This window comes from Rutilus rutilus (assembly GCF_951802725.1).
Source record: "Rutilus rutilus genome assembly, chromosome: 1".
Taxonomy (NCBI): Eukaryota; Metazoa; Chordata; class Actinopteri; order Cypriniformes; family Leuciscidae; genus Rutilus; species Rutilus rutilus.
The window spans coordinates 26,378,098-26,405,252 of NC_140209.1; the positions used below are offsets into that span (position 1 = coordinate 26,378,098).

The 27,155-nt window shown below is 42.4% G+C and overlaps 1 protein-coding gene across 1 annotated transcript in view; it reads left to right on the plus strand.

Annotated features, from left to right (window-relative positions):
- Positions 1-17,213, plus strand: part of LOC311277180 (interferon-induced very large GTPase 1-like) — a 58,958-nt gene extending 41,745 nt beyond the window's left edge. Inside the window, exons 5-6 of the mRNA XM_084387371.1 lie at positions 9,264-9,352; positions 10,170-17,213. Of these exons, the coding sequence (XP_084243497.1) occupies positions 9,264-9,352; positions 10,170-15,041 (4,961 nt within the window). The 3' untranslated portion in view covers positions 15,042-17,213. The remainder of the gene's footprint in view (positions 1-9,263; positions 9,353-10,169) is intronic.
- Positions 17,214-27,155: the final 9,942 nt, after the last annotated feature.

Below are 27,155 nucleotides of genomic sequence, written 5' to 3' on the forward strand. Positions count from 1 at the left end.
GAACCCTGGTACCAGAAGTACTTGTCTGATATCCCCATTCAGCCAGTATCTGGTCTTTCCCTGTGGGGTTTAAGTGAGTCTGGAGCTAGCTACCCTTACCGTGGCTACGTGGTAGTTGATGTGGAGTATCCAGCTGAGGTGTTAGGAACCAGTCAGACAGTAACTGTCCTAGCTCTCATATGTCCTAACCCCAGGAGTGAAGATAAGACATCTGTCATTGTGGGCACCAACGCGAGCCATGTTAGACCATTAGTAGAGGTCCTGGGTAAGATTTGTATGCACTTCATTTAGCGGAGAATATCTCAACTGTTATAGACTAATATGACCCCATTGAATAACGTGGGATGTGTGCCAAAATCTCTACCCGGGACGAAAGTATATATTGCATATTTTTTTTTATTTTTAAGACAAGTGTGATACAAAAAGTATTTGTCTTAATATGAAGACTAAACTGGTAGAAATGTATGAGGATATCTATAAGTGGAAGAAAAAGTCCCATTCACCTGTAGTGTGATAATAGTGTCACAGGTTGTGGTCATTTTCAGGACTTTCGTCCCGGGTAGAGATTTTGGCACACATCCCACGTTGTTCAATGGGGTCATATTAGTCTATAACAGTTGAGATATTCTCCGCTAAATGAAGTGCATACAAATCTTACCCAGGACCTAGACTAAATGCAAAGACAATGGCATTGATGTCACCCGAAAACTAGGCCTTCGTGTTCATGTGGAGGAAGATCAACATGCTCTAAAGGGTGTTGCAGTCCCGGTCCAAGAGGAGGAGGCGGGCCGTGTCAGATGGATGGGTCCAGGCCCCTTGGTCTTACCCCCAGATGGTGACACTCAGTTTGTGTGCAAAGTCGAGCTGAGGAAGCCTGTTGCTCAAGAAATCCTGATGATTGACTCCTCACCTGCAGCTGCCTTACCTGCTGATGTGATTTTTCATCCCATGGTTGTGGCCAGTGGGGAATTGGATGTCAACAGTTTGAGAATACTACTCAAAAATGAATCTTCAAGAGAAACTTCCATACCTGTGGGAACAATGATTGGATGTGTGTACCACATTGATTCAGTTGCGACGATTCCCCCTAAGGAGACTGCTTCCTTTGACTTTGATGAGAGCATGATCAATTTTGGAGACTCCCCCATCTCTGAACAGTGGAAGAACAGATTATGTAAGAAACTGGCTCAAAAGTCTCATGTCTTCTCAATGCACGAGTGGGACGTGGGATTAGCAAGAGGAGTAGAGCACAGAATCCGACTTTCTGATTCCTGCCCTTTCCGTCAACGATCACGCCGGCTAGCCCCAGCAGATATCGAAGACGTGAGAAAGCATTTACAAGAACTGCTGCAGGCTGAGATCATAACAGAGTCGCGGAGCACCTATGCATCCCCAATAGTTGTAGTCAGAAAGAAGACTGGGGCTATTAGGATGTGCATAGATTACCGACTATTGAATAGCCGAACCATACCCGACCAGTACACTACACCATGCACTGAAGATGCGCTGAATGCTTTAACAGGAAGTCAGTGGTTCTCTGTACTGGATTTGCGTTCAGGCTACTACCAGATAGCCATGTCCGAAGAGGACAAAGAGAAGACGGCATTCATTTGCCCGTTAGGTTTTTTCCAGTTCGAACGAATGCCTCAAGGCATTACTGGGGCACCAGCAACCTTTCAAAGGTTGATGGAAAAGGCTGTCGGTGACATGAACCTCTTACAAGTGCTGGTGTACCTGGACGACGTGATCGTGTTTGGAAAAACTCTTGAGGAACACGAAGAGAGACTGCTCAATGTCCTAGATCGTCTCGGTGAAGTTGGGCTGAAGCTCTCAGTGGACAAGTGCCAGATCTGTCTGCCAAGGGTCAAGTACCTGGGGCACATTGTGTCTGCAGATGGAGTCGCCCCAGATCCAAACAAGATTGAGGCCGTCACTGTATGGCCCATTCCAACAAACTTGAAGACGTTGCAATCTTTTCTAGGATTTTGCGGTTATTACCGTCGATTCATCCAGAACTATTCTGAAATTGTAAGACCACTGACTGAACTCACAAAGGGATATGCTCCAACTCAGAAGAGAAAGAAGTATGACCAAGATGTGAACAAAGTCTACTTGAAAGAATCAGAACCGTTCGGGGAAAGATGGGACAAATCTTGTACAGATGCGTTTCATCACATAATTCACTGTCTGACACATGCGCCTGTCCTGGCATTTGCCAATCCACAACGTCCATACGTCCTGCATGTGGATGCAAGCTTGAAGGGTCTGGGTGCTATTCTTTATCAAGAACACCCTGGAGGTTTGAGACCAGTTGCCTTTGCAAGCAGAAAAGTCAGCTCTGCAGAGAGAAACTACCCCATACATCAGCTGGAATTCTTGTCTCTCAAGTGGGCAGTAGTCGACAAATTCCACGACTATTTGTATGGGGCAAGATTCACCGTACGTACTGACAACAACCCCCTGACGTATGTGCTGTCCACAGCCAAGCTCAATGCGGTGGGGCATCGCTGGCTAGCTGCCCTATCGACGTACGAGTTTGATGTGCAGTATCGCCCAGGCCGACAGAACATTGATGCCGGCCTGTTGTCCAGGAATATGTCAGAGGAGGATGACAATGGCTGGGTGACTATACCTCAGTCTGGAGTGAAAACCATCTGCCAGAGAGTCTGCATCCCAGAGTTTGCACGTAGTACACCAGTTTGTGTTGCTCAGCTTGGAGCATCTCCCCACTGTGTTCCTGACCTGTATGCGTTTCCAACACACATGGAGTTAAAGTCCCTGGAACTCATGTCCAAAATGAGTCTCAGAAAGGCTCAAGAAGAGGATGAAGCCATTGGACCGGCCATCCAAGCCATCAAGAGTGGGCACTGGCCTGAGGAGGGGAACATGAGTCCTGAATTGTCCAGATTGAAAAGAGAAGCTGGGAAGCTGTCAATGAAAGATGGATTGCTGTATCGGTACAATAAGAGACCATCCGGAGATGTGGTCAATCAACTCATCCTGCCAAGAGAGTTCCGGGAGATGGTTATGCAGGCCATGCATGATGACGTGGGGCACCTTGGACAAGAAATAACTGTTGACCTGCTCCGAAGTAGATTCTTGTGGCCTAGGATGTCGAAGCAAGTGGAAGAATACATTAAGAACTGTGGGGAGTGTGTCACTCACAAGACCCCCATACAGAGAGCTGCTCCATTGCACCAGATCGTAAGTCAGGGACCTATGGATTTAGTGTGCATGGACTTTCTTTCCATGGAGCCTGACTCCAAAGGCATAAGTAACGTGTTAGTGGTCACGGATCATTTCATGAGATACGCCCAGGCTTTCCCAACTAAAAGCCAGAAGGCCCATGTTGTGGCAAAGGTTCTGATGGAGAAATATTTCATACATTATGGACTGCCTTCAAGGATCCATTCGGATCAAGGAAGAGATTTCGAGAGCCGTCTGATCCGAGAACTGTTGACCTTGATGGGGATACGGAAGTCACGGACAATGCCGTATCATCCGCAAGGAGACCCGCAGCCAGAAAGGTTCAACCAAACTCTGCTCTCTATGCTTGGTACGTTAGGCCAAGCGAAGAAGCGTACGTGGAGTCAACATGTGCCTTACCTGGTCCACGCGTACAACAGTACTAAGTGTGATGCCACAGGGTACTCACCTTACCATCTAATGTTTGGCAGAGAGGCGAGACTTCCTGTTGACCTGTGCTTTGGAACGTTCCCAGATGGCATAGAAGAGGCTAGTGATGTATGTCTCGAGACCGGTCTTGGTCTCGAGACCGGTCTCGAGACCACTTTTACGTGGTCTCGGTCTTGTCACGGCCTTGACGGTCTTTGGTCTTGGTCTTGTCTTGGTCTCGGACCTCTCGGTCTTGTCTAGGTCTCGCTGTCTCAGACCGACATAGTGGTCGGGGATTTAGCAATACAATAGGCTACTACAATATCCACGACGACACAACGTTCGATAATGCAACATTATTATCCGCAACGGAATGGATTGAAGCGCGCGTCCGAGTGAAGACAGTGCGGCGTGTGCGCCCAATATACGAGAAAACACTTGATCCGCGCCACTGATCGCAGCAGCAACGAGCACTTTGATCACTTGATTTAAAAAACACATATCAGTGACATGATGGGTTTTAACTTCATTCAGGAGATTTTGGGTAACTGCACAACTGACAGATGACTTTGAGCGCAGTCAGCGCACCGCCAACGGTGTGTGTGTGTGTGTGTGTGTGTGTAACCATAGCGACAAAACGACCAACTTTCGGATCCTGCACTTAAGCCTATAATTTCGTTTTTTAAACATTTTATTATGTATTTAAAAGTTGCAGAATGGATTAATTTGGAGACTCCGAAATCGGCAGAGATAGGCAGGCATTTGCTTAGATGAATTTGTGTCTTTGATATCTCTCTCTCTGTGTGTGTGTGTGTGTGTGTGTGTGTGTGTGTGCATGTGTGTGTGTGTGTGTGTTGTTTGATTACAGTATTGTATTTAAGATGGTGTTAGACTAAATAAATGGTCTTTTAAATATCATCTGCATATCTCCGTTGTGTTGACTAAACATTAGGCCTAATCCAAGTTTATAATTGTGTATCTTTAATTTGATGTTACGATTTCATCTACACATTAAGTATAATTTCAATTGGTTACATATTTCTCATTCTTTAGACAGTTGTTGGAGGAGCAAGATGGTGTTGGAGGTGTTTGATGTTTTGTCAGATGAACCAGTCAGTACCAGTCATGTCAGTCCTCAACAGTACACAAAAGTTAAGGGAGTCTCAATCCTCCAATAGTGCAGTAACAGCCGTCATGCAATTGCTACACATAGTTGATCTCACCCTGCAAAAACATTTACAGTGAGCTCACAGTCACACACATGACATGGTCTGTCTTTGTATTGTTCTGCCTGTGTAGTTGAAGTAATACCATATAATATGTATTGAATGTAAACTGCGGCTGAACCCTAGTATGCTGCTGTTCTTGAATTCATATTGCTTAGCTTCAACACTAGTCTATTTTTTTTCCCTCCGGTCTCGACTTGGTCTCGGTCTTGGTCTCGACTTGGTCTTGGTCTTGACTTGGTCTGTCTTGGTCTTGGTCTTGGTCTTGACTTGGTCTGTCTTGGTCTTGGTCTTGGTCTTGTCTTGGTCTCGATACCCTCTGGTCTTGGTAGTGTCTTGGTCTCGGTTTAGGCGGTCTTGACTACAAGTCTAGAAGAGGCGTCTCACACCCAATATGTCACAAAGCTGAAGGAAGACTTGAAGCAAGCCTACAAGTTAGCCTCTGATGCTGTAGACAAACGTCATCAGAGAAACAGAAGTTGTATGATCGCAGAGTTACCTTTCAGTCCATAGAGATCGGCGACAGAGTACTGCTCCGGAATCTAGGCTTGAAAGGCAAGCACAAACTGGAAAGCAAGTGGAGTCCTGACCCGTATGTTGTCGTTGGAAAGATGCCAAACCTACCTGTGTTCAAGATCAAGCGGGAGGATGGAAGGTTAGGAACAAAGACTATACACAGGGACCACCTTCTTCCGATTGGACAGCTGGTGAGAATGCCTTTCACTGAACAGGATGTTGATCCGCCTGAGAAACCCAAGACCAGAGCAGACACTCGTAAGAGAAGTCAAAGGGACTCAAGACCAGAGATTCAAGAGTTACAGGAGTTTTCCGATTCGTCCTCTGACATGGAGTATTATGTCACTCATCATTGCAATCAGAGAGAGCCTGTCCCGAGGGTGCTAAATACTGCTAGGCCAGTAATTGAATTAGAAAATGACCCTGAAACAGAACATGAAAATGATTCAGGCCCAGAAGAGGTTGATCAGAAATCTGAACCAGGAACTGAGGATGAGGAGTGTGATCCAGAAGTAGCTCTGGAAGAGACTAGTGAAGCTGGATCGAAGTCTGAACAAGAAGTAGTATCTGAGGTCCAGGAGGATAGAGTGCAGCCCAGATCTGAGCCTAGACCTAAGAGAACTGCCAAGCCAACTATTAGACTTACCTATGATGAGCCTGGTAGATCAAGGGATGAGCCTCTGACTATTGTACACAGAGGGATAGTCATTAAAATAGTAAAACACTAGACACACTAGTTATTATGCCCTTATGACTCCGTGGTTAGTTTATTAGTGTCTGATGAGGACACAGACATTTAAAAGGGGGAGGGTGTAACCCTGTTGAAATCATTATCATTAGTAAAAGTTATATAAATTGGAATAAATAATTTCATAGTTTAATAAATAGAATTTGAGGTTAAAAAAGTTAAGAATCATTGACCAGCAATTAAGTTGTGATTTTGCTCAATAAGAAAAATGCATATTGTGTTATGCTCATGTTTTACATTTAAAAGGTTAAATATTTTTTGGTTAATAATATTTGTGAAGATGCTTTAATGATGCCGGTAAGAATAGAAAGAAAGAGTTACAAAAATGTTTTGTGAATTTATTTTATTTCTGAAAGTTTTGTAATGAGCCAATCACGGTTGAGGTCAAAGTACAAGGGAGGAAGAGGATCGTGAGATGCGAGAGACGCGAGTGTGTTTACTGATAAGAGAAACGTGATTGTTAATATAGCTAATGGACCCGTTTTAATGAAAGTGTTCAACAAGGACTCTTATATTCACTTTAATGGTGATAATTCTGTCAGTGTGGGTGGCATACTCTGCACGCGAAGACTGAAATTAGTTCTTAGTGTTTTGCATGGACTTTGCTAACAAGCTAGCGGCCAGCGATCTCGAGTAGTTAAGCCTGTGTGAAACTGTGAGAGTGACGATGATCAAAGACCCTGACGGAGGCGGATAGCGTTACCGAGTGGTGGACTTTGCCCGTATCGTCGACCGTGTGACTTTCCTCGTCAACCGTGTGACTTTCCTCGTCAACCATCTTCTCTTCAACTCTCTTCATCCTGTTTCCTGTTACTGACGCCTTTGATCCTGTCCGTGTGAGCTTACATCTTTATTGAGTATATAAGGTACCATTTTTTTTGTTTGGCCTGTGTGGTGAACAGAGGCGGACAGAGTACACAGCTTCATTACTTGAGTAAAAGTACAGATACCCCTTGCAAAATTTTACTCAAGTACAAGTAAAAGTACTACAGTCAGATGTCTACTTAAGTAAAAGTACTGAAGTACTTGTTTTTAAAAGTACTTGAGTATCAAGAGTACAAGAGTACATTTTCTAAATATTGCATTACTACTGCCACAGTGCTTACATTGGTAAACACAGCAAACACTTGAAGCGAAAACTATCATTTACTTGTTCAGAAAATTGAAATAGTCTGGCGAGGTGGGGCCACGGCGAAGACTCATAAATATTCATTAGGGAAGTCATCCCTGATTGGTCTGATGACCTACCCCTAACCCCACCCCTAAACCTACCCGTCACTGGGGTTAAGACCAATTAGGGATGACTTCCCTAATGAATATTCATGAGTCTTCCCCTACCATCCTGGGAAAAAAAATACTCCCGGGATGGACCTGCTGCGTCTTCATCCATTGTTTCGTCCATGGTTTCGTCTCTTATCTAAATCTGACAATGGAGTTGACTTTGGCAGAAAGCTGAAAGTGATTGCTGAAAGGCTGTCCCAATCAGTGGCGCCTGCACAATCCAATCACGTTTGAGAGGGAAACAACAAATTGAGGGTTTCCGAGATGTTTCTTTTTTCCTTTTTTTTTTTTTGAAGAAGTAACTGGTACTCACAGTTATGGATAGAAATGTAGTGGAGAAAGGAGTACAATATTTGCCTCTAAAATGTACTTGAGTACATGAGTCATGAGTACTCCCCAAAAATGATACTCGAGTAAAGTACAGATCCCTCAAAATTGTACTTAAGTACTGTACTCAAGTAAATGTACTCCGTTACTGTCCGGCTCTGGTGGTGAAGCAACCATTTCGTTTAAGGCTACAACGTACCCGAGCTACATTCAGGCCTGCATCATTTGAACATTTAAAGGGTATTTCAAATGTGAGTTTTGCCGGCTATTTTATTTTCTTGGGCCCTATTGTTTGAATGTGAATTTAAATGCCTTTGTGATCTGAAAAGTGAGTTTCTCAATACCTTTTTACTTTCTGACACACTTTTTCTAACTAAATCTGTCATATTTTTTATAAAACAGTTGTGTTTACTGACTGATATTTTAAGTTGATTAAGTAAAAAGAGTAATTTTTGAGTTAAATGTGAAAGTGTTATAAGATAAAAATACTTGAAAGACATTTCATTTCTGTTTAAAGTGTAAATAGTACTGCTTAAATAGTGATTTAGAGGAGTATTTCATACAATGAGTTAATAATTACACACAAGTTGAATACTGATACATTTATTAGTGAAACTCACATATTTGACTGAAAATAAATTTAAAGAACACAGGATAGCCACCTCTCATTATAGTGAAACAAGCTAGAGAGGCGCTACATGTTTCTTGAGCAAATCATATTAGAATGATTTCTGAAGGATCATGTGACACTGAAGACTGGAGTAATGATGCTGAAAATTCAGCTTTGATCACAGGAATAAATTACACTTTACTGTATATTCACATAGAAAACAGCTGTTTTAAATTGTAATAATATTTCACAATATAACTGTTTTTGTTTGTATTTTTAATCAAATAATTGCAGCCTTGATGACCAAAAGATACTTCTTTTAAAAACAGAGAAAATCTTACCGATCTAAAACTTTTGACCGGTAGTGTATATATATATAAAATTATAAGTGTCATGTTTGTGATTTGCATTCATCCTGTAGGATATAGCTTCTGATCAATAAATTAAATCAGAATGATATGATGTCAAATAACGGCCTTATTTATTCAGAAACACAAGAATTTTACTTTTCATTGTATTAGTCCAACAAAAACATTTCTCCCTAAATAAATAAAACTTACTGGGTGGGGCAGGACCATGGGAGGTTGTTGCTGCCGACTAGTGACTGTTGACTGGAATCGCACACCAGATGAGTCATTCTGTACTCACGTTCAAAGGTTCAAGGTGGCGATCCAAAACAGTGAATGTAATAACCATACAGACAATAGGTCACCTAAAAAATGAGGTGACACTATCGCTGGCATTCAGTGCACATACGTGAGTCAAAGGTGCATAATCAAGTGCATAGCCTACTAATTCTGCCTTTTGTGTTCCACAAATTAAAGTAAATATTATAAGTTTGTAACAAGGGTTAGCAAATGACAAAGTTTTTGTTTTTAGTTGAATCGTAAAATCTTCAGTGGTAATATTTTACAAACTAGTGCTGTTTTCTCTCTTTCAGATTCACCTGAAAACACAGAGAATTGTGTAACAGGAAACAGTCTCGGTGAGCAGTCGACTGACGGTTTTGAATCAAATGATTCAATAAAGGTGAACATTCACAGAAAATATTTAGAGAAGTTTTAGTCTTGTTTTATATTAATGTAATTTTCTTCCATTATCTGTGTCACTGTATGTAGACATCACACATACTGAAGTTCTGTGAAGTCTTGTGCATGTGTATTTTCAGAAAGAAAGGCTTCAGGATTTTATTAAGTAAAACAAACAAACTTGATATTATGGTTAAATGTGAGGTATGCAGCTTCTGTGATGCCAGTGGCACCTAGTGGAATTACAAAAACAAAGCATATTGTCTCAACAGTTAAAAGTGAACGGTAAAAGTTCAGCCATATTAGACATATTTTAGAGGTGTCGCCATGTGTTAAAAGTAAGCAGTTGAGTCGGCTAAGTAATGTTTGATCATAAATAAAATGTACAGCTGAAACCTGATGATCAAACATTAATTGATTCATCACAAACTTGTTTATTTGATTATGTGACCCAACTGAAGGTCTACTTGCAATGAATTTAGACATGCAATTCTGTAACAGAGGAAGGGGGGAAGGGGAGCACAATAACTTGTTTGGGACAGATCTGAGAGGACAGCTCTTAATGTTTTATTGTGCCTGGGAGGCTCAAAGGGTGGTGATAAACCCATGAGTGTCATCTTAATTGTACTCAATGAACAATAAACTTGGTTTAACAGAATGGATTTTACTTTTTAATCTTACTTCACCTTTAAGTTTAAAAGAACTTTTAAAAGTATAGACACAATCACATGGCCTTTCACATTATCAATTTTGAATAATGATTGCATTTGAATGAAACAAAATGAAATAAATCTATTATTATTCTGTCTATTAAACAGAGAGAGAACATCAGTTCCTGCCGACCGCAGGAAAAGACTGAAAGTGAAGAAATACAGCACCTGTTTCACAGACTTCATCTTCACAGGAACAATAAATTGAGAGCTGCAGATGTTCTTCAGATAACTGAACATTCATTACAGTCCCATGAGTCTTGTGCTGAAGAGGAACTGATTCAGACTTTCATCCAAAAACTACTGATGATGGACTACAAAGCAAGATACATTAATGTTTATAAGGCCAATGAACATGATAAAACACAACAAAGAGACACTGACACATCTGAAGACATTGGTGATATATTCCAAGCAGTGTCATTGTCTAACAGAAGAACAAGTCAACCTGATCGCATTCACCCGATGGATGTTCAGATGGCCGTGTTTCATTGTGCTGATGGTTTCCTGAAGCAGCTGATGGTCACTAAACTGTCCCAGTGTCAGTACGCTCTGCCTCTTCTTGTTCCTGATCCAGACACACAACAGATTGAGTTTCCTCTCTGGACATTCAGACAAATCAACAAGAGCTGGAAGACGAGAAACACCAACAATGAAACCTCAAGTCAAACCCAGACGGTCTACCAGGCAGAAACACCAATGGTGTCTTTCTTCAGGTTTGGCTCTGTGTCTTCATCCAAATCTCATCTGATGAATAGTCTTATCAATGAGAAACACAACACGTTCTTCCACAGGAACTGCCCAGGCAGCAGCAGAACCAGAGTCCTGATGGATGGAGTGGTGGAGATCGCCTGGTTCTGCCCCTCTGGATCATATGATGATAAATTCACTGACTGTGTTGCGTTCTGTAATCTACACGGTGATGCAGGAGATCATGAGAAACAGCTACAGATCCTCACTGGAATGGCCTCAGTCAATGTTGTTCTTCTACCAGGACTTCATAAAAAAGACAGAAGTGCAGAAAAGATCCAGAACCTGTTCAAAATAACAACGCCGCTTATTTGTCTTTTTACGGAGGATGAATCTACTTTAATGAAGATGAAGAAAGGGAAATTTAAAATTGGTCTGAAAGACAGAAATCAGTCAGATGTATCTGAAGAACTCAGAAGAGCTATAAATGATTGTCTCTCAGAATCATCTTCAACTTTCAGACTTGAAGATGTGCCCAAACACTCAGACATCAGAGTAGATGAGGAAGATGATGAAGACTGCAGGAGAGGAAGAGAAGCAGCACAGCAGATGATGAGTTTACTGGAGGATAAAGATCTGACAGAAATCAAAAAATCATTTCTGCCCTGTCAGGGGGAACTGTGGCATCAGTGGTGTCAGAAGAACAAAGAACTACATCGACCTAAAGGAGATAATATAGAAATGGAAACAAGTGGAAAAAAAACTGAAATGAAGAAAATCCGTAAACAACAGCATGAATGTGATGTCAGTGAGTTTATGAAACGGTTTAATAAAAAAAATAAAAAAATAAAAACTGAACATGAAAAGATGTTTTTTCTTAAATGGCTCAGAATCCTCTTGGATGAACACTCATCTGCTGACATTTCTGCTCTTCATCACAAGTATGATGAAAAGTGGTCAGCAGTTTTAAAACTGAAAGACAAAAAACCTGAAAAATTCAAAGCTGAACAAACTGAACTTGAGAGAATATCTGAGGATCTTCAAGCTGCGGCCTTTGGTATGGAGCACATCATGAGGGAGATCAGTCAGATCTATGAATCATGTAAATCTATGAAGAAGAGCAAGAAAAACCTGCAGCTTCACTTCTCTTCTCTCCCAAGTCTTGCTGCAGAGATGATGATCTCTGGATTCCCACTGGAGCTGATGGATGGAGATGCTGCTCATGTTCCTCTGGTTTGGATCTCTGCTGTTATAGATAAACTCATCCAGAAACTGGGAGACCAGAGAGTCTTTGTGCTGTCAGTTTTAGGGATTCAGAGCTCTGGGAAATCCACCATGCTGAATGCCATGTTTGGACTCCAGTTTGCCGTCAGTGCTGGCAGGTGCACCAGAGGAGCTTTCATGCAGCTGGTCAAAGTCTCAGACGAGATGAAAACACAGATGAACTTTGACTATATTCTGGTTGTTGATACTGAAGGTCTTCGTGCTCTAGAACTGGCTGAAAGATCAACAAGACATCATGACAATGAACTGGCCACATTTGTTGTTGGTCTTGGAAATCTGACATTGATCAATATCTTTGGAGAAAACCCATCTGAGATGCAGGACGTTCTTCAGATTGTTGTTCAGGCCTTCCTAAGGATGAAGAAGGTAAATCTGTCTCCCAGGTGTGTGTTTGTGCATCAGAACGTCTCAGACGTCACAGCTGGAGAGAAAAACATGGAGGGAAGGAGACGACTGCAGAAGACACTGGATGAGATGACAAAACTTGCTGCTAAAGATGAAGTCTGTGATGCAGAATGTTTCAGTGATGTTATTAAATTTGATGTTCAGAATGATGTGAAGTATTTTGCTCAGCTCTGGGAGGGAAGCCCACCCATGGCACCACCAAACCCAAACTACTGCAAGAACATTCAAGAGCTAAAGAAAACTATTCTTTTTCATGCCTCAAAGTCACGTGGATTAATGCTGATAGACTTAAAAGACCGTATTAAAGATCTCTGGGAGGCTTTACTGAATGAACAGTTCGTCTTCAGCTTCAGAAATTCTCTGGAGATTTCAACCTACAGGAAACTGGAGACTGAATACAGCAAGTGGACCTGGAGTCTTCGCAGTGCCATGATGGAAATTGAGAACAAACTACAGAACAAAATAGAAAATGAAGCAATTCATGATCTTGTGGAAACTGATCTTCAAAGAGAACTGAAGAAGACAAGTGAAGATGTGAAAAAATCAATGTCTGGATTCTTTGAGAAAGACAAAGATAAAGATATACTGATTCAGTGGAAAACATCATTTGAAATCAAAATCAAGGACCTTGAGGAAAACATTGTGAGAGAAACAAAAAATAAATTAAATGGGATTCTTCAGCAGCGAGACCTGAAGAAAAAGATTGATGCTCAGAGGAAAAATCAAGAAAACACTCTCTATGAAAAGAGTAAAGAACTTGCCTTAAACCTGAACGATAAAGCAAATGATGAAGAAACACTGAAGAAAGAGTTTGATTTGTTTTGGGAACAGTGTGTGAATAAGATCAAGTCAAATACTCCTGAAATCAAAGGCATTGATATAATGAGAGATGTGAGAGAGATCCTCAGTGACACCCATAAAAGTGTTTCTGTAGACCACTGGAAGGAGAGCAGTGATATTTTCTCTGTGCCCAGTTTTTCAGATTATGTAAAGGTAAAAAAATCAAGTGGATTTTTAACAAATGCCGTCAGATCAGCTGAGAAGTTTGTTTGGGGTTCTCTATCAAAAGAGGATGAAGTTCAAATAAGATCATTAGTCACAGACGTTGCTCAGCATACAGACAAAGAGATTCAATCATTTAACATTTCAAAGATGGGCTACAACAAGAACTGCATTCAAGAACTCATAGGTTACATCAAGGCAAGCATAGTACAACATGAGGAAGGACCAGTGAAATATGTGTTCAGGAAAGAATTCTTCAGGGATTTGGTTCTTTCCATCTTTAAGAGAGCAAACAAGATGATCACTGACCAACACAGACTGTTCAGGGAAGCCAATGATCCTGTAACATATTTTAAGAGGAAGAGAGAAGAGTACTTTAGTATTTTCCAGAAATACTGTCGTGGAGCAACATCAGCTGCCATTTTTGGTGAGATCATCTGTCAGAAACTTAAAGACCCCATTGAGCAGAGTGTCTACAAGAAGACTGCCAGAGATTTAGCTGGTGAAATGAGATCAAACTGTGATTCACTGAATGGAAACAGATCAAAACTGGAGAAACACATCCTGAAGACACTGGCAGAAGAGGAGGATTTTGACAAATACATGAACTACATTAAAAACCCCAGAGATCACTTCAAGAGTTTCATCGGAGGTGAAGTCAGTCGGTACATCACTGATAAGTTCAGTGTCAGTGTTTTATCCAAGATGAAGGAGAACATTAAACTCCTGCAGCAGAAGATCATGAAAGCAGCACATGAATCTACTAAACATGTTCAAGTGAACAGAGGAGATGTTGGTTTGTGGTTGAAGAGCTTCACACAGCAGCTCTCAGGTGTGCTGATCTTCTCTGAAAAAGACCTCAGTGGAGTGAAACATGACAATGTTGATGTAAAACTCCTTGAAGATGTGATAAGACAAGAACTTCCTGCTATAATATTGGACATCAGCAGTGGATTCACAGAGACTTTTACAGTAAAACTGGACTATAAGTTCAGGCCAGATAAGCTTCTGATTGATCACTTCTGTCAGTGCTGTTGGGTTCAGTGTCCGTTCTGTAAAGCTGTCTGCACCAACACCATAGAAAACCATACTGGAGATCACAGTGTTCCTTTCCACAGAGTGGATGGAATTAATGGATGGCATTACCATCAAACAGAGAATCTCAGTGCTGTTTTTTGCACCACTGAAGTAACAAGTGATAAAAGCTTTCGTGTATCTGATGTGTGGTTTCCATATAAAGAATACAGAAGAGCAGGAGGAGTTTATGCGAAGTGGAGCATCACCTCTGATGACTCTGAACTGTCCTACTGGAAATGGTTTGTGTGCAGATTCCAGAAAGATCTGGAAAAGTATTATAATAAAACATTCCAGGGTGATGGTGAGATTCCACCTGAATGGAAAGAGCACAAACAACAAGATGCTATTCAGAGTTTGGATAAAGGTGTTGTAGGATCTGAGGAATCTGAAGAATCTGAGGAATTTGAGGAATCTGAAGAATCTGAGGAATGTGAGGAATCTGAGAAATTTGAGGAATCTGAAGAATCTGAGGAATGTGAGGAATCTGAGGAATCTGAGGAATTTGAGGAATTTGAGGAATAATTTATGTAGTTATCTTTTGATTTATCATTTAATCATTTACTATTGACATTATTATTTGATTTGCATAATTTCATAATTGTATTTTTATATAGGCCTGTATTTTCATAATTTCATAATTTTTGTAATTTAATGTTTTTATATTTAATATTACTTAATTTCTTGCTCTTGCAATGCTTGCAATTGCCATTTAATCGTATGATTGTGTGCTTTCTAGGGATGTTTGTCTTCATTAATAAGAGATAATTTCATGGGGTAAGAAAAATAATCTTGTTTCTGGTTGAATTAAGATTATTTTTCTTACCACATGAACAGATAATTTGACTAGTTTTAAGCAAAAACTCACTTAATTTTGATTCATTCCCCCATAAAACAAGACATAATATCTTATCTAATTTTACTTATCTAGTAAATGCATCTTGATTTAAGAATTTTTTGATATTTGGACTGGAAACCAGACAAAAATACTAAGTAAGAAAAACATTTTTTGCAGTGTGAGCACTGAAACATATGCAACTAAGATTATTCAATAAACCAACTTTGCTCATTTTTACCATCTCTTGAATTTCATTTTTAATCACTTATAATCATTAGTCATTTATGTAGTTGTCATTTGATTTATCGTTTAATCATTTATTATTCACATTATTATTTGATTTACATAATTGTATCATTTATTCATTTTATTCATATTATTATAATTTGATTTACATCATTTAATAATTGTATTATTAATTTCTATAATTTTGTTTTTATATTTAATATTACATATTTTCTTGTTCTTGCAATGCTTGCTATTGCCGTTTAATCTTATGATTGTGTGCTTTCAAGGGATGTTTGTCTTCATGAATAAGAGATAAGAGAATGTCTCCATTGCAAGGTTTTTAACATCACAGGATGATGTTGTGAAGAAGTAATTTTCCATTGCTGTTGCTTGGTTATAATAATGTATTAACATTATGTATTATGTATTATACATTATAATGTATAACAATGTACTAGTTAGCCATCGAAACAATTAAGTCTGAGCACTGAAACATGCAACTAAAATTATTCAATAAATCAACTTTGCTCATTTTTACCATCTCTTTGTCTCCTGGCTTTCTCAGTCAAACCCAGCAGCCATATCACCCTATAGCCCAAGACTGGTTGCCCACTGAAGCTAAGCAGGGCTGAGCCTGGTTAGTACCTGGATGGGAGACCCCCTGAGAACACCAGGTTGCTGCTGGAAGAGGTGTTAGTGAGGCCAGCAGGGGGTGCTCACCCTGTGGTCTGTGTGGGTCCTAATTCCCCAGTATAGTGACGGGGACACTATACTGCCAAAAGAGCACCGTCCTTCGGATGAGACGTTAAACCGAGGTCCTGACTCTTCTGTGGTCATTAAAAATCCCAGGATGTCCTTCGAAAAAGAGTAGGGGTGTAACCCCAGCATCCTGGCCAAATTTGCCCCTTGGCCTCTGTCTATCATGGCCTCCTAATCATCCCCATATACTGATTGGCTTCATCGCTCTGTCTCCTCTCCACCAGTAAGCTGGTGTGTGGTGAGCGTTCTGGCGCAATATGGCTGCCGTCGCACATTGGTGGTGGTTGAGGAGATTCCCCCCTTCTATGTAAAGTGCTTTGAGGTCTCAGAAAAAGCGCTATATAAATGTAACGAATTATTATTAAACTCTCAGGCTGATAGAAGATAATAGAGTTTTGGGTGCAGGACTGGAAAAATCCAGCCCATGGGTTCACCCGTGAATTTTTTGCTGTGGTAAATAAATTACTAAATGAAACAGGACTGAAACAAAAATGATAAATATTACTTAAATTATTAAAAAATTACTATTGCATTTTTGTCGCATATAAATGCACTTAAGGCACTGATTTTGAGCTAGCATGCCATGAAAGTACATTTATTGTTATTAAATTCAGTCATAATTTACTCACCCTCATGCTGTTTGAAACCTGTTTGAATTTTTCTCTTCTGTGAATCACAAAAGAAAATGTTAAACGTATTGCACCCTTATACATTGTATTACGGTATTGACTAACTGTATTGTTTTATTTGGAGGTATACGGTTATGTACGTGATGACGTTACGTTTTACGTCACATGCTTCTAAGTTGAGAGAGCAGTGAACTGATGTTATGTTCGAGTGAAGCTTGCTAAAATAAAAATCCTGCCAAGAGGATAAACAGCACTGAACAGCGTTTCGTTTGTTTTTCCTGCACGCGAGTGAGGGTGAATTGCGCACTCGGATGCTCAACAGAAGATATTTTAAAGAATGCTGTGTCACATAAATAAAGAGAGATTACATTCAGGCAACACACGTCTCTTTACTATTACATGCCCAAAAAACTTTCTCTTCACCTCTTACATAGTGTACCAGTTCTGCACATAATACAACAACTCCCCCTAGTGGGCATTTACCAATCAATAGTATTAAGTGAACATAATGTTGGTAACCAAACCATTTTGGTTACCCTTGACTTCTAGTGTGTTCAAGTCATGTCAAAAAGAGTGCATTTATGAGTTGAATGCACATGAACTCCATCACAAAGTCGTAAACACAAGGGGAAGCTCGGGATTCTCTTTAAGCCCTGATTTTTAGCAGTTGGGGGCATGTCTGTGAAAAACGTGGAGGAATACCACAATATTTATAGTTATTTAGCAGCAGAGGTGGGTAGAGTACCCAAAAACTGTACTCAAGTAAAAGTACAAGTACTTATAGAAATATTTACTCAAAGTAAAAGTAAAAGTAAAAGTAATCATCTTAATAGTTACTTGAGTAAGAGTAAAAAAGTATCCAATGAAAAAACTACTCAAGTAGCGACTTACTAGTTACTTCGGATCATATAGGCTTATATATATATATATATCGTGCAGCCCTAATATATATATATATATATATATATATATATATATATATATATATATATATTAGGGCTGCACGATTTGGGGAAAATGTCATATTGCGATAATTGAGGTCAATATTGCGATTACGATTGCGATATGCGATATAATAAACAAATGGTTTCATGAGTCAACTTGCTTGGTTCTCAAGGAAAATAAATGCACACACAGATTAGTGATAATCAGCCTAAAGAAAAAAGTTCTTTAGTCAAGAGCAGTGAGTGTTTTTCTCTGTTCCCTTTGTTCTTTGATTAACTTTAGTGACAGATTTTTTTTTTTTTTGCATTTTAACAAGAACAAAACATAATTTACATACAAGAGTACATATAACCATACATGTCAGGGGTAAAGAAAAATAATAATGAAAAAAAGAAAAAGAAAAAAAGAATAACTTTAGCGACAGATGTAATTAGTGGCTACTGTGTACTGTCCCTTTAAGACCAGTCGCTGCTGCCAGAGACGAGGATCTCACACACGCCTCATTCTTTCCCGAGTCATCACAACTCTTCATGTTCATCATAAGACTACTCTTATGTTATGAAGACACTCGACAAAAAGACATTTGGCATAATTGTGTGTGTTATTGTTCGTTCAAGCTCGAAAGAGAACTGTATGCTGGCATGCTGTTTTGTGCGCACGCACGATATTAGCGCGAGTCTTTCTGTCTGTCACAGTCAGGACATTCACAGGCAGCGCGTTCATTTTGGCATACATGTGTGTTGTTCGTTCTACCGCGAAAGAGAACTTGATACTGGCGCGCGTCTATCTGTGTGTGTGTGTGTGTGTGTGTCAGGAGGACATTCACAGGCAGCTCGTTCTTTTATGTCTTATCGCGCATGATTGGTTTAAAAGCATTTGCAAGAAGTGCATTAACAGCTAATTTGTTTATTTAATATAAAATCGCAGCATTTTGCGTCATATAATCGCGTAGGCTTGATATCGCGATCGCGATTGCGATTGCGATACGATTAATCGTGCAGCACTAATATATATATATATATATATATATATATATATATATATATATATGTGTGTGTGTGTGTGTGTATGAAGACTTTAGATGCAAAAGCCTCTGAGTGCCATCTGAAACTTTCTTCTAAAACAATTATTTTTATCAAGCTCGTATATTTAAGTTCAGTAATTTCACTTTAATGACAATTAATAGGTACTTTTCATTGCCATTTAAGTGAAATAACTGAACATAAACATACAAGCTTGATAAAAATGCTCTTTTAGAAGAAAATTTCAGATGGTACTTAGAGGCTTTTGCATCTGAAGTCGTCATACTGTATATAAAATTATATTATTTAGATTTTTTATTTATTTAAATGACTCTTATTTCATAATTGGCTCTCTTTGCAACAAAAAGCATTATTTCTGCCATCTGTAGCCCGAAAATCATTGCCTGTCCTTTGGTTTGTATAATAGTAACGTATACAACTACATTTGGATTATTAGACAATGTCGAAATAAAGTGAATCTGCAGAGTGTTGCATTCAAAGGCATGTAATTGACACGGAGAAGAAAGAGTTAAAACTCTTCACATGTGCTCGCGCTCATGACTGCTACACACATCTGAAAAAAAAAAAAAAAAAGTACATCGACGGATCTTCTTCTGTCGGTTCTCCAAAATATAATCAAATGTATATTTCTGCAAGCATGTTTAAACGGGTTACCTGTGTCTACGGCAGGCAAAGGCATTCGTTTTCAAGTCGAGTTCGCACGCCACTGCGCAATACACACACACACACTACCGCGGGATGGCGGGTGTTCATAAACTTTGAACAATGGTAGGCCTACCTTATTTAATGTATAAAATTAATGTATATGTCCAAAAAACGGGTAATGTCATACTTTCTAGTAGTGCTATCGTGGCGTAATAATCTGTTCTCTTACGAGAGGTTCTCTCGTACTGCGTAAGTCTTACGCTAGGGGAAAATCTCTTTTCCGCGAGATACTGAAGCCAAAAATTATCCTTAATTTTGAAATAATGTAAAACGCGTTGCGGCAGCATGCAGACACAGGCGAGACGGCTCACGCGCCTATTGGCTGCCCTGCGGCAACTGCAGCAGCCTATCGATAAGGCCTTTCGTGACGTCAGCTCCAATGGGGGCGCTTCGCGCCCAATACGTCACGTCCCGCCAGAATGGGCGTGGCCTAGGGCTATAAATATAGCTTCGAGAGGCTAGCTCACTGATTTTTCATCTCTTCAGCGAAGCTCTCGCATCGCTGGATCCGGAGAGAAGCCGCGCCGTCTGAAGAAGCCTTTCAGCGGGACGAGTCGACACTCTGAAGCCGCTGGCCGCGCCGCCTTCAGTCGCCTTCCTGCTGCGCTATCCGGCGTTATATCCTTTCTCTGCTACTGTGTTTTGTGTATGTGTGTGTGCTCGCCGCCGCGACACACACTCTCATTTGCACTAAAAGAGCCGGGCGTCTTTTTCAAGACGCCCCTTTCCTGAGGATCAAAGGAGAAAAGGGTATTTTTAGCCCCGCTGCGGCCGGGCCGACCTTAACTCCTCACACATTTCTCATTCCCCTCTGAAGTTCAGGTGACTGGAAATGTCAATATTGCAGTGAGCGAGCCTGTTGTTTTGCACGCACGCACGCCTGCAAACAAACGCCAGTATGTTGACGCTCTCTGATAATACTCGCTCTAACTGAATACCTATGTGTCTTCCTCTGTGGTCCAGTGGTAGATCATCAGACGTTCACACGAGAAACCCGTGATCGAATCCCGGGTCTACCGGCAAAAATAAATAAAAATTTTGCCGTCAATGCTCGCTCTGGCAGTTCCCTGAGAAGGCGACTGCAGATGTGTATTTTGCAGCCAACGAGCGCGTGGTACAACCCGCTCGCCTGCACCCAAACACTGTTTCTATGGTTTCCGCCTCTGAAGTTCAGACGACTGGAAATGTCAATATTGCAGTGAACAAGCCTGCTGTGATACACGCACGCCTGCAAACAAACGCCAGCATGTTGACGCTCTCTGTTTCTATGGCAACTTCTCGCTCGTTCAGTTCCAGTAAATGCGACTGTTCCAGTGTATTCTGCAGTAAACAAGTCGGCGAAGCAGCCCGCTTGCCTGCACACAAACGCCGCTTTTACGGCTACCCAGATAAATCCCATAAGAGTGTATTTTCTGGTGTCCCGGCCACGGCCGATGGTGTTACGAGTGTAGACAAAATGCCCAGTGCTCATTCCTACACACAAACACAGCCCGTCACAGGGCTCGCGCACATGAAATCGACCCAGATCAATTGCGCATTAAACGTGGTAAATGTGCCCACTGCCCAGTGCCCACAAACACTACGTTCCACATATCTCAAGGTTTCTGTAAAAACAAAACCAACGTGCATTCGCTCTGCTCAGGCGGACAATGCTCTCAGTGTTGTAAATGTGCCCGCTATCCTGCGCCCACATTCACACATAGATATGACAGGTCCTACGGGACTCGCCCGGCCCTCCCCTCTCGGTTGACCACCGCAAAGGAGTCGAGCGCGGGCAATCTGCCCGCTGTTATCAGCGCGCCCCCTGCCTCAAAGCGCGACGCTTATGTTGCAGCACACCGAAGCCCCTCTGTCGCTGAGCGACCAGAGCGCGCTCCGCATTCAGCCCCTAGCCATTCGTGCAGATGCATGGGCAAGGCTACCTGGGGGTTTTGAAGTGGGTGCTAGACATTATAGAAAGAGGCTATTCGCTACAGTTTCGCCGACGCCCTCGCCGCTGTGACGCGCGTCGAAACTACGGTAAAAACAGAAGTAGCACCACCTACTTCGAGCCGAAATTTTGAAACTGTTGAGCAAAGGGGCCATAGAGCCTTTATCTCAAGCTCAGAGCGAAGGAGGGCTATACAGCAGATACTTCCTGGTACTGAAAAAAGACGGGGGTCTCAGACCCATACTAGATCTAAGGCAACTGAACAGAGTGCTTGCGAAGCGACAGTTCAGAATGCTCACGACCAGAAAAATCCTCATGCAGATTCGCCGAGGAGATTGGTTTGTGTCAATAGATCTGAAAGACGCATATTTTCAAATACAAATAGCGTCACGTCACAGGCGACATTTGAGATTCGCCTTCGAGGGCCAGGCATATCAGTGCTCAGTCCTACCGTTCAGCTTGTCTCTAGCACCCCGTACATGTACGATGTGCATGGACGCAGCGCTCGCACCCCTCAGACTACAGGGCATGCGAGTATTGAACTACTTGGACGGTTGGCTGATTCTAGCTCAATCTCACTCGGTGCTCATAGAGCACAAGACCATTTTGCTCGATCACCTCGAGAATCTGGGTCTCAGAGTCAATTGGGTCGAAGAGTTCTCTGTCTCCCAGACAGATAATATCTTTTCTGGGCACAGAACTGGACTCGCTGTCTATGATAGCGCGACTGTCACCACAGCGCGTACTAGACATTCAGCGCCCAGCGAGCTCTGTCCACTGTGGCGCATCTGTCCCGCTCAAGAAATTTCAGAGGATGCTAGGTCTCATGGCCTCAGCATCATCAGTACTTCTGCTGGGCTTGCTTCGCATGCGCCCGCTACAGTTCTGGCTGAAAGCGCGAGTACCACGCCGAGCGTGGGCTTCCGGTCTGCTTCGTCTCAAGGTCAATCAGAAATGCATCGCAGCTCTGAAACCTTGGAAAGCAAACGACTTGTACCAATCAGGTGTAAGCCTGGGGACTTCCTCAAGTGTGAAGGTAGTGTCTACGGACGCATCCACCTTGGGATGGGGAGCACTGCTCAAGGGCAGACCGTTCTTCGGCCAATGGTCAGAACGGGAGAAGCTTCTACACATAAACTGCCTCGAAATGTTGGCAGTAGACATCGTGCTGACGCGTTTTTGTTCCCAAATACAAGGACACCACGTCCTGGTCCGCTCGGACAACATGTCAGTGGTGTCCTACATAAATCGCCAGGGCGGCCTCAGGTCCCGAAACCTGCACAGGCTGACAGAACGCCTCCTGGTGTGGGCTCAGCGCAACCTGCTCTCGCTGAGAGCAGCGCATGTGCCAGGGCTCCTAAACGTAGGACCGGACAGACTGTTCAGGAACAATGTTCCGACAGGCGAGTGGCCTCTACACCCACAGACAGTCCAGCTGCTGTGGAAGAAATTCGGCAGAGCGGAAGTAGACCTGTTCGCGTCTCAAGAAAACGCTCACTGTCTGGAATTTTTCTCCAAGAGCAGGGACGCGCTGGCTCATGTATGGCCCCGCCGCCCGCTCTATGCCTTTCCTCCTCTCTCTCTCCTGCCTCAGGTGATAGAACGGACCAGAGAAGGATGCTCAGTGCTACTCGTAGCGCCGTTCTGGAAAAACCAACCCTGGTTCCCAGTTCTGATGAAGCTAGCAAGCACTGCCCCATGGCCAGTGCCAGTGAGGAGGGACCTCCTCTCTCAGGCCAAGGGCTCATTTTGGCATCCGCGCCCAGAGCCGTGGTCCCTTCATGTTTGGGCCATCAACGGGTACCCGCTGACCTCCCAAGCGGAGTGTTAAACACAATCACGCAGGCTAGAGCTCCGTCTACGCGACGTCTCTATTCCTCAAAATGGTCAGTGTTCTCCAGCTGGTGCACAGCTCGTGGCGTGTCGCCCCTAGACTGTGGGGTGACGGAGGTTCTCTCCTTCCTACAAGAGCTGTTGGACAAGGGTAGGACCCCTTCCACGCTCAAAGTGTATGTGGCGGCCATAGCAGCATTCTCAAAAACAACGCTGGGTCAGTCAGTAGGAAGGAACGATTTAGTCATCCGCTTCCTTAGAGGAGCTAAGAGACTGAATCCTCCCAGACCTCCCTCAGTCCCTGTATGGGACCTTTCTACAGTGCTGGAAGCCATGAAAGGTGACCCATTCGAGCCTTTACAGACGATTGATCTTAAACATCTGTCTTTCAAGACAGTGTTTCTTCTGGCTCTCGCTTCAGTGAAGCGCATAGGGGACTTACACGCGCTCTCAGTAAGCGCGACGTGCATGGAGTTTGGGCCTAATGACTCAAGAGTTATACTCAAACCTAAGCACGGTTATGTTCCAAAATCCCTCAACACACCGTTTAGGGCGCAGGTCATTTCCCTGTCAGCCCTACCGGTCTCTGACGAGGAAGGAGACGCAAGCTTCCTTTGCCCAGTCAGGGCATTAAGAGCTTATGTGTCTCGCACGTCTGTTTTCAGACAGACAGAGCAGCTCTTTGTTTTCACTCTACGGACGTTCTAAGGGACTTGCCGTGTCGAAACAGAGCCTATCCAGTTGGATAGTTGATGCTATAGCGCTGACTTATACCTCTAAGGGCTTACAGTGCCCATTAGGTGTCAGAGCACACTCCACGAGAGGCGTGGCCTCGTCGTGGGCTTGGTCTAGTCGGATTGCCTTGCAAGATATCTGTATGGCGGCAGGCTGGGCCTCCCCGTCTACATTTATAAGGTTTTATAACCTAGAGGTTCCCGCCTTGCAGGCTAAGCTGCTTTCGGTCTAAAATCGGTACTGTCTGCCCTGATGTGTTCGGGCCAGAATACTGAAACTGCTTGAGCAAATGCTCGCTGTTTGATCGCGCAGTTCTATGGGCAGTGTGTAAGACCCACTATATTCCTCAGTCCAGGCCGGGGGTCGCCCTGACTGTACGACACATCATCAGTATAACTGCTCCTTATAGGATGTTATATTATTACAGGAATGATGCTATTCTAGCCACTCTTTCCTGGGCTCTCTGTGAGTCCCTTATGATCATGTACTATATGAGCCCGGGCACTTGCCCTTGGGACTTTGGTGCTGGATCTTAGCATGCACGGCGTTTTACACTGTGTTCCCCTAGCGTAAGACTTACGCAGTACGAGAGAACCTCTCGTAAGAGAACGTACTCGGTTACTAACGTAACCTCGGTTCTCTCTAGAGAGGGAACGAGTACTGCGTATCTTGCCGTGCCTGCACACGCTCTGGTTCGCTTCGGCGATGAAAAACCAGTGAGCTAGCCTCTCGAAGCTATATTTATAGCCCTAGGCCACGCCCATTCTGGCGGGACGTGACGTATTGGGCGCGAAGCGCCCCCATTGGAGCTGACGTCACGAAAAGGCCTTATCGATAGGCTGCTGCAGTTGCCGCAGGGCAGCCAATAGGCGCGCGAGCCGTCTCGCCTGTGTCTGCATGCTGCCGCAACGCGTTTTACATTATTTCAAAATTAAGGATAATTTTTGGCTTCAGTATCTCGCGGAAAAGAGATTTTCCCCTAGCGTAAGACTTACGCAGTACTCGTTCCCTCTCTAGAGAGAACCGAGGTTACGTTAGTAACCGAGTACGTTTGGTTGTAAAATGTATTACCTGAGTGAAATGATATCGAATGTATCGTCCTGTGGAATCATTCATTCAGCTTACGAAGATGTTCAAATAATAAAGACCGTCATCGCTGGCAAAAATATGATGCATTTGCAGATTTGCTTTCACTTGACTGTAGGTCCCCACGGCCACTTCATCTAACGCTCTTGATGTTCTTAAATCTTCCTGTTACGACTCCGAGTCGAGTGTGAATTGAAATCGCTTCAGACGATTCAGTGCGTGCAGGAACTGAACAGCTAGATCATTCAAACTGATTCGCGAACCGATTTAGACAGATCTGCCAACTTGTTTGATGAAGTCTTTGAACAGAATCGACTCAAAAGAGTGATTCATTTGTTAATTGAGCATCGCTTAAGCCCAAAAAAAAAGATACATCGCGCTTGGAATAAACTACGCATTTAACAACACATATTGCATTAAAATAAAGTAACGAGAGGAACGTCGCCCAACGTAACGTTTTCATTAGAAATGTACTCGAGTAAAAGTAATAAGTACCCACATTCAAATCTACTCTTAAAAGTACAATTTTCCCAAAAAAATACTCAAGTTACAGTAAATGTAACGAAGTAAATGTACTTCGTTACTACCCACCTCTGTTTAGCAGTGACATTGTCAGTTTTTTTCACATCAAAATAAGCTATTTCCCTGCACAAAATATAATAGCATTGTAATATAACAATAACGATATGTAACGATAAAGTTTACAGTAGCTTCATAAATTAATTAAAAACCTTAAAAAGCATTTTTTAGAAGTAGAGTTTAAAAATCTTGCTGTGAGGGGGAAGGAAGATGGCGTCGTAGAGTAGACATGTCTTTTGACGAGCTCCCGTGGCATTAGTTCAAATATTCAGTCAATTTATATTTTCACTCAGTGAAAACATTCGACTTGGTTAGATGGTTATTGTGCCATGTCTTTAGAATCTAAAGTTTAGATCAATATTTTTCAAAATGATCTGACAGAAGGCCCAAACCCAAATAGCAACATTTTGACGTCCCAGATCCGGCCCACATCTGGCACATGTGGAAAGATGATCTGGCATGCAGCGTGGAATGACGGCCCTTGGGTGGCCCACTCCTGTTTACCAGATCTGGGCCACAAGCAGGCCATAGCAATGCCACATGTCAGCCAAGAGCAAAGAAATTTTTTAGCTGCTATGATGGTGTGTTTGTTAAACACATTTGCAGCAGCAAAGAAAGCTAAAGTGAAATGAGATCAGGTGATGGTGGTTACCTGTTGATGGTTTAATAAATACCTTGAGGTCTTTTTATTTTTTTATCTAACAATCATGTTGTTCCATTAATATATGAAGAGTTTGGTTCCAAAATGCGATAAACGCCATTTAAAAAAAAATTGAGTTCCCGCAAAAATCAGTATTGTATAGGGTCGGTATTGAAAAGTCAATTTAAAATTTTACGTAAAATGCGATATCCGCCGTGTTATTCTGTCATGTTTTCTCCCTTTCTTTCCAAACCGCGACAAACTACTCGGTTACTATCGTAACCTCAGTTCCCTGAGATAGGGAACGAGTATTGCGTAGCTATACGCAATGGGGGAAACTCCTTTTCCTCGATTTACTGAAGCTTTTATTTAAAACGCATTTGCAGCTGCACAGCTAGCACATTGAGCGTGGCTCGCTCATAGGCTGTGCTGCAGCAACTGCTTAAACCAATGGCGCGGGCGCCTCTGACAGGCCACCAATGAACAACATTGCACGTCAGAGCTCCCAAAGGGGGCGTGGCCTTAGCCTATATCAGAGCCCCGCATTAGCCATTATAGCAGGTTCCACGACTGAAGCGACAACTCACCTAGTTACTATAGTACGGCCGGCTACGCAATACTCGTTCCCTATCTCAGGGAACTGAGGTTACGATAGTAACCGAGTAGTTCCCTTTCGAATGGTCACTTCG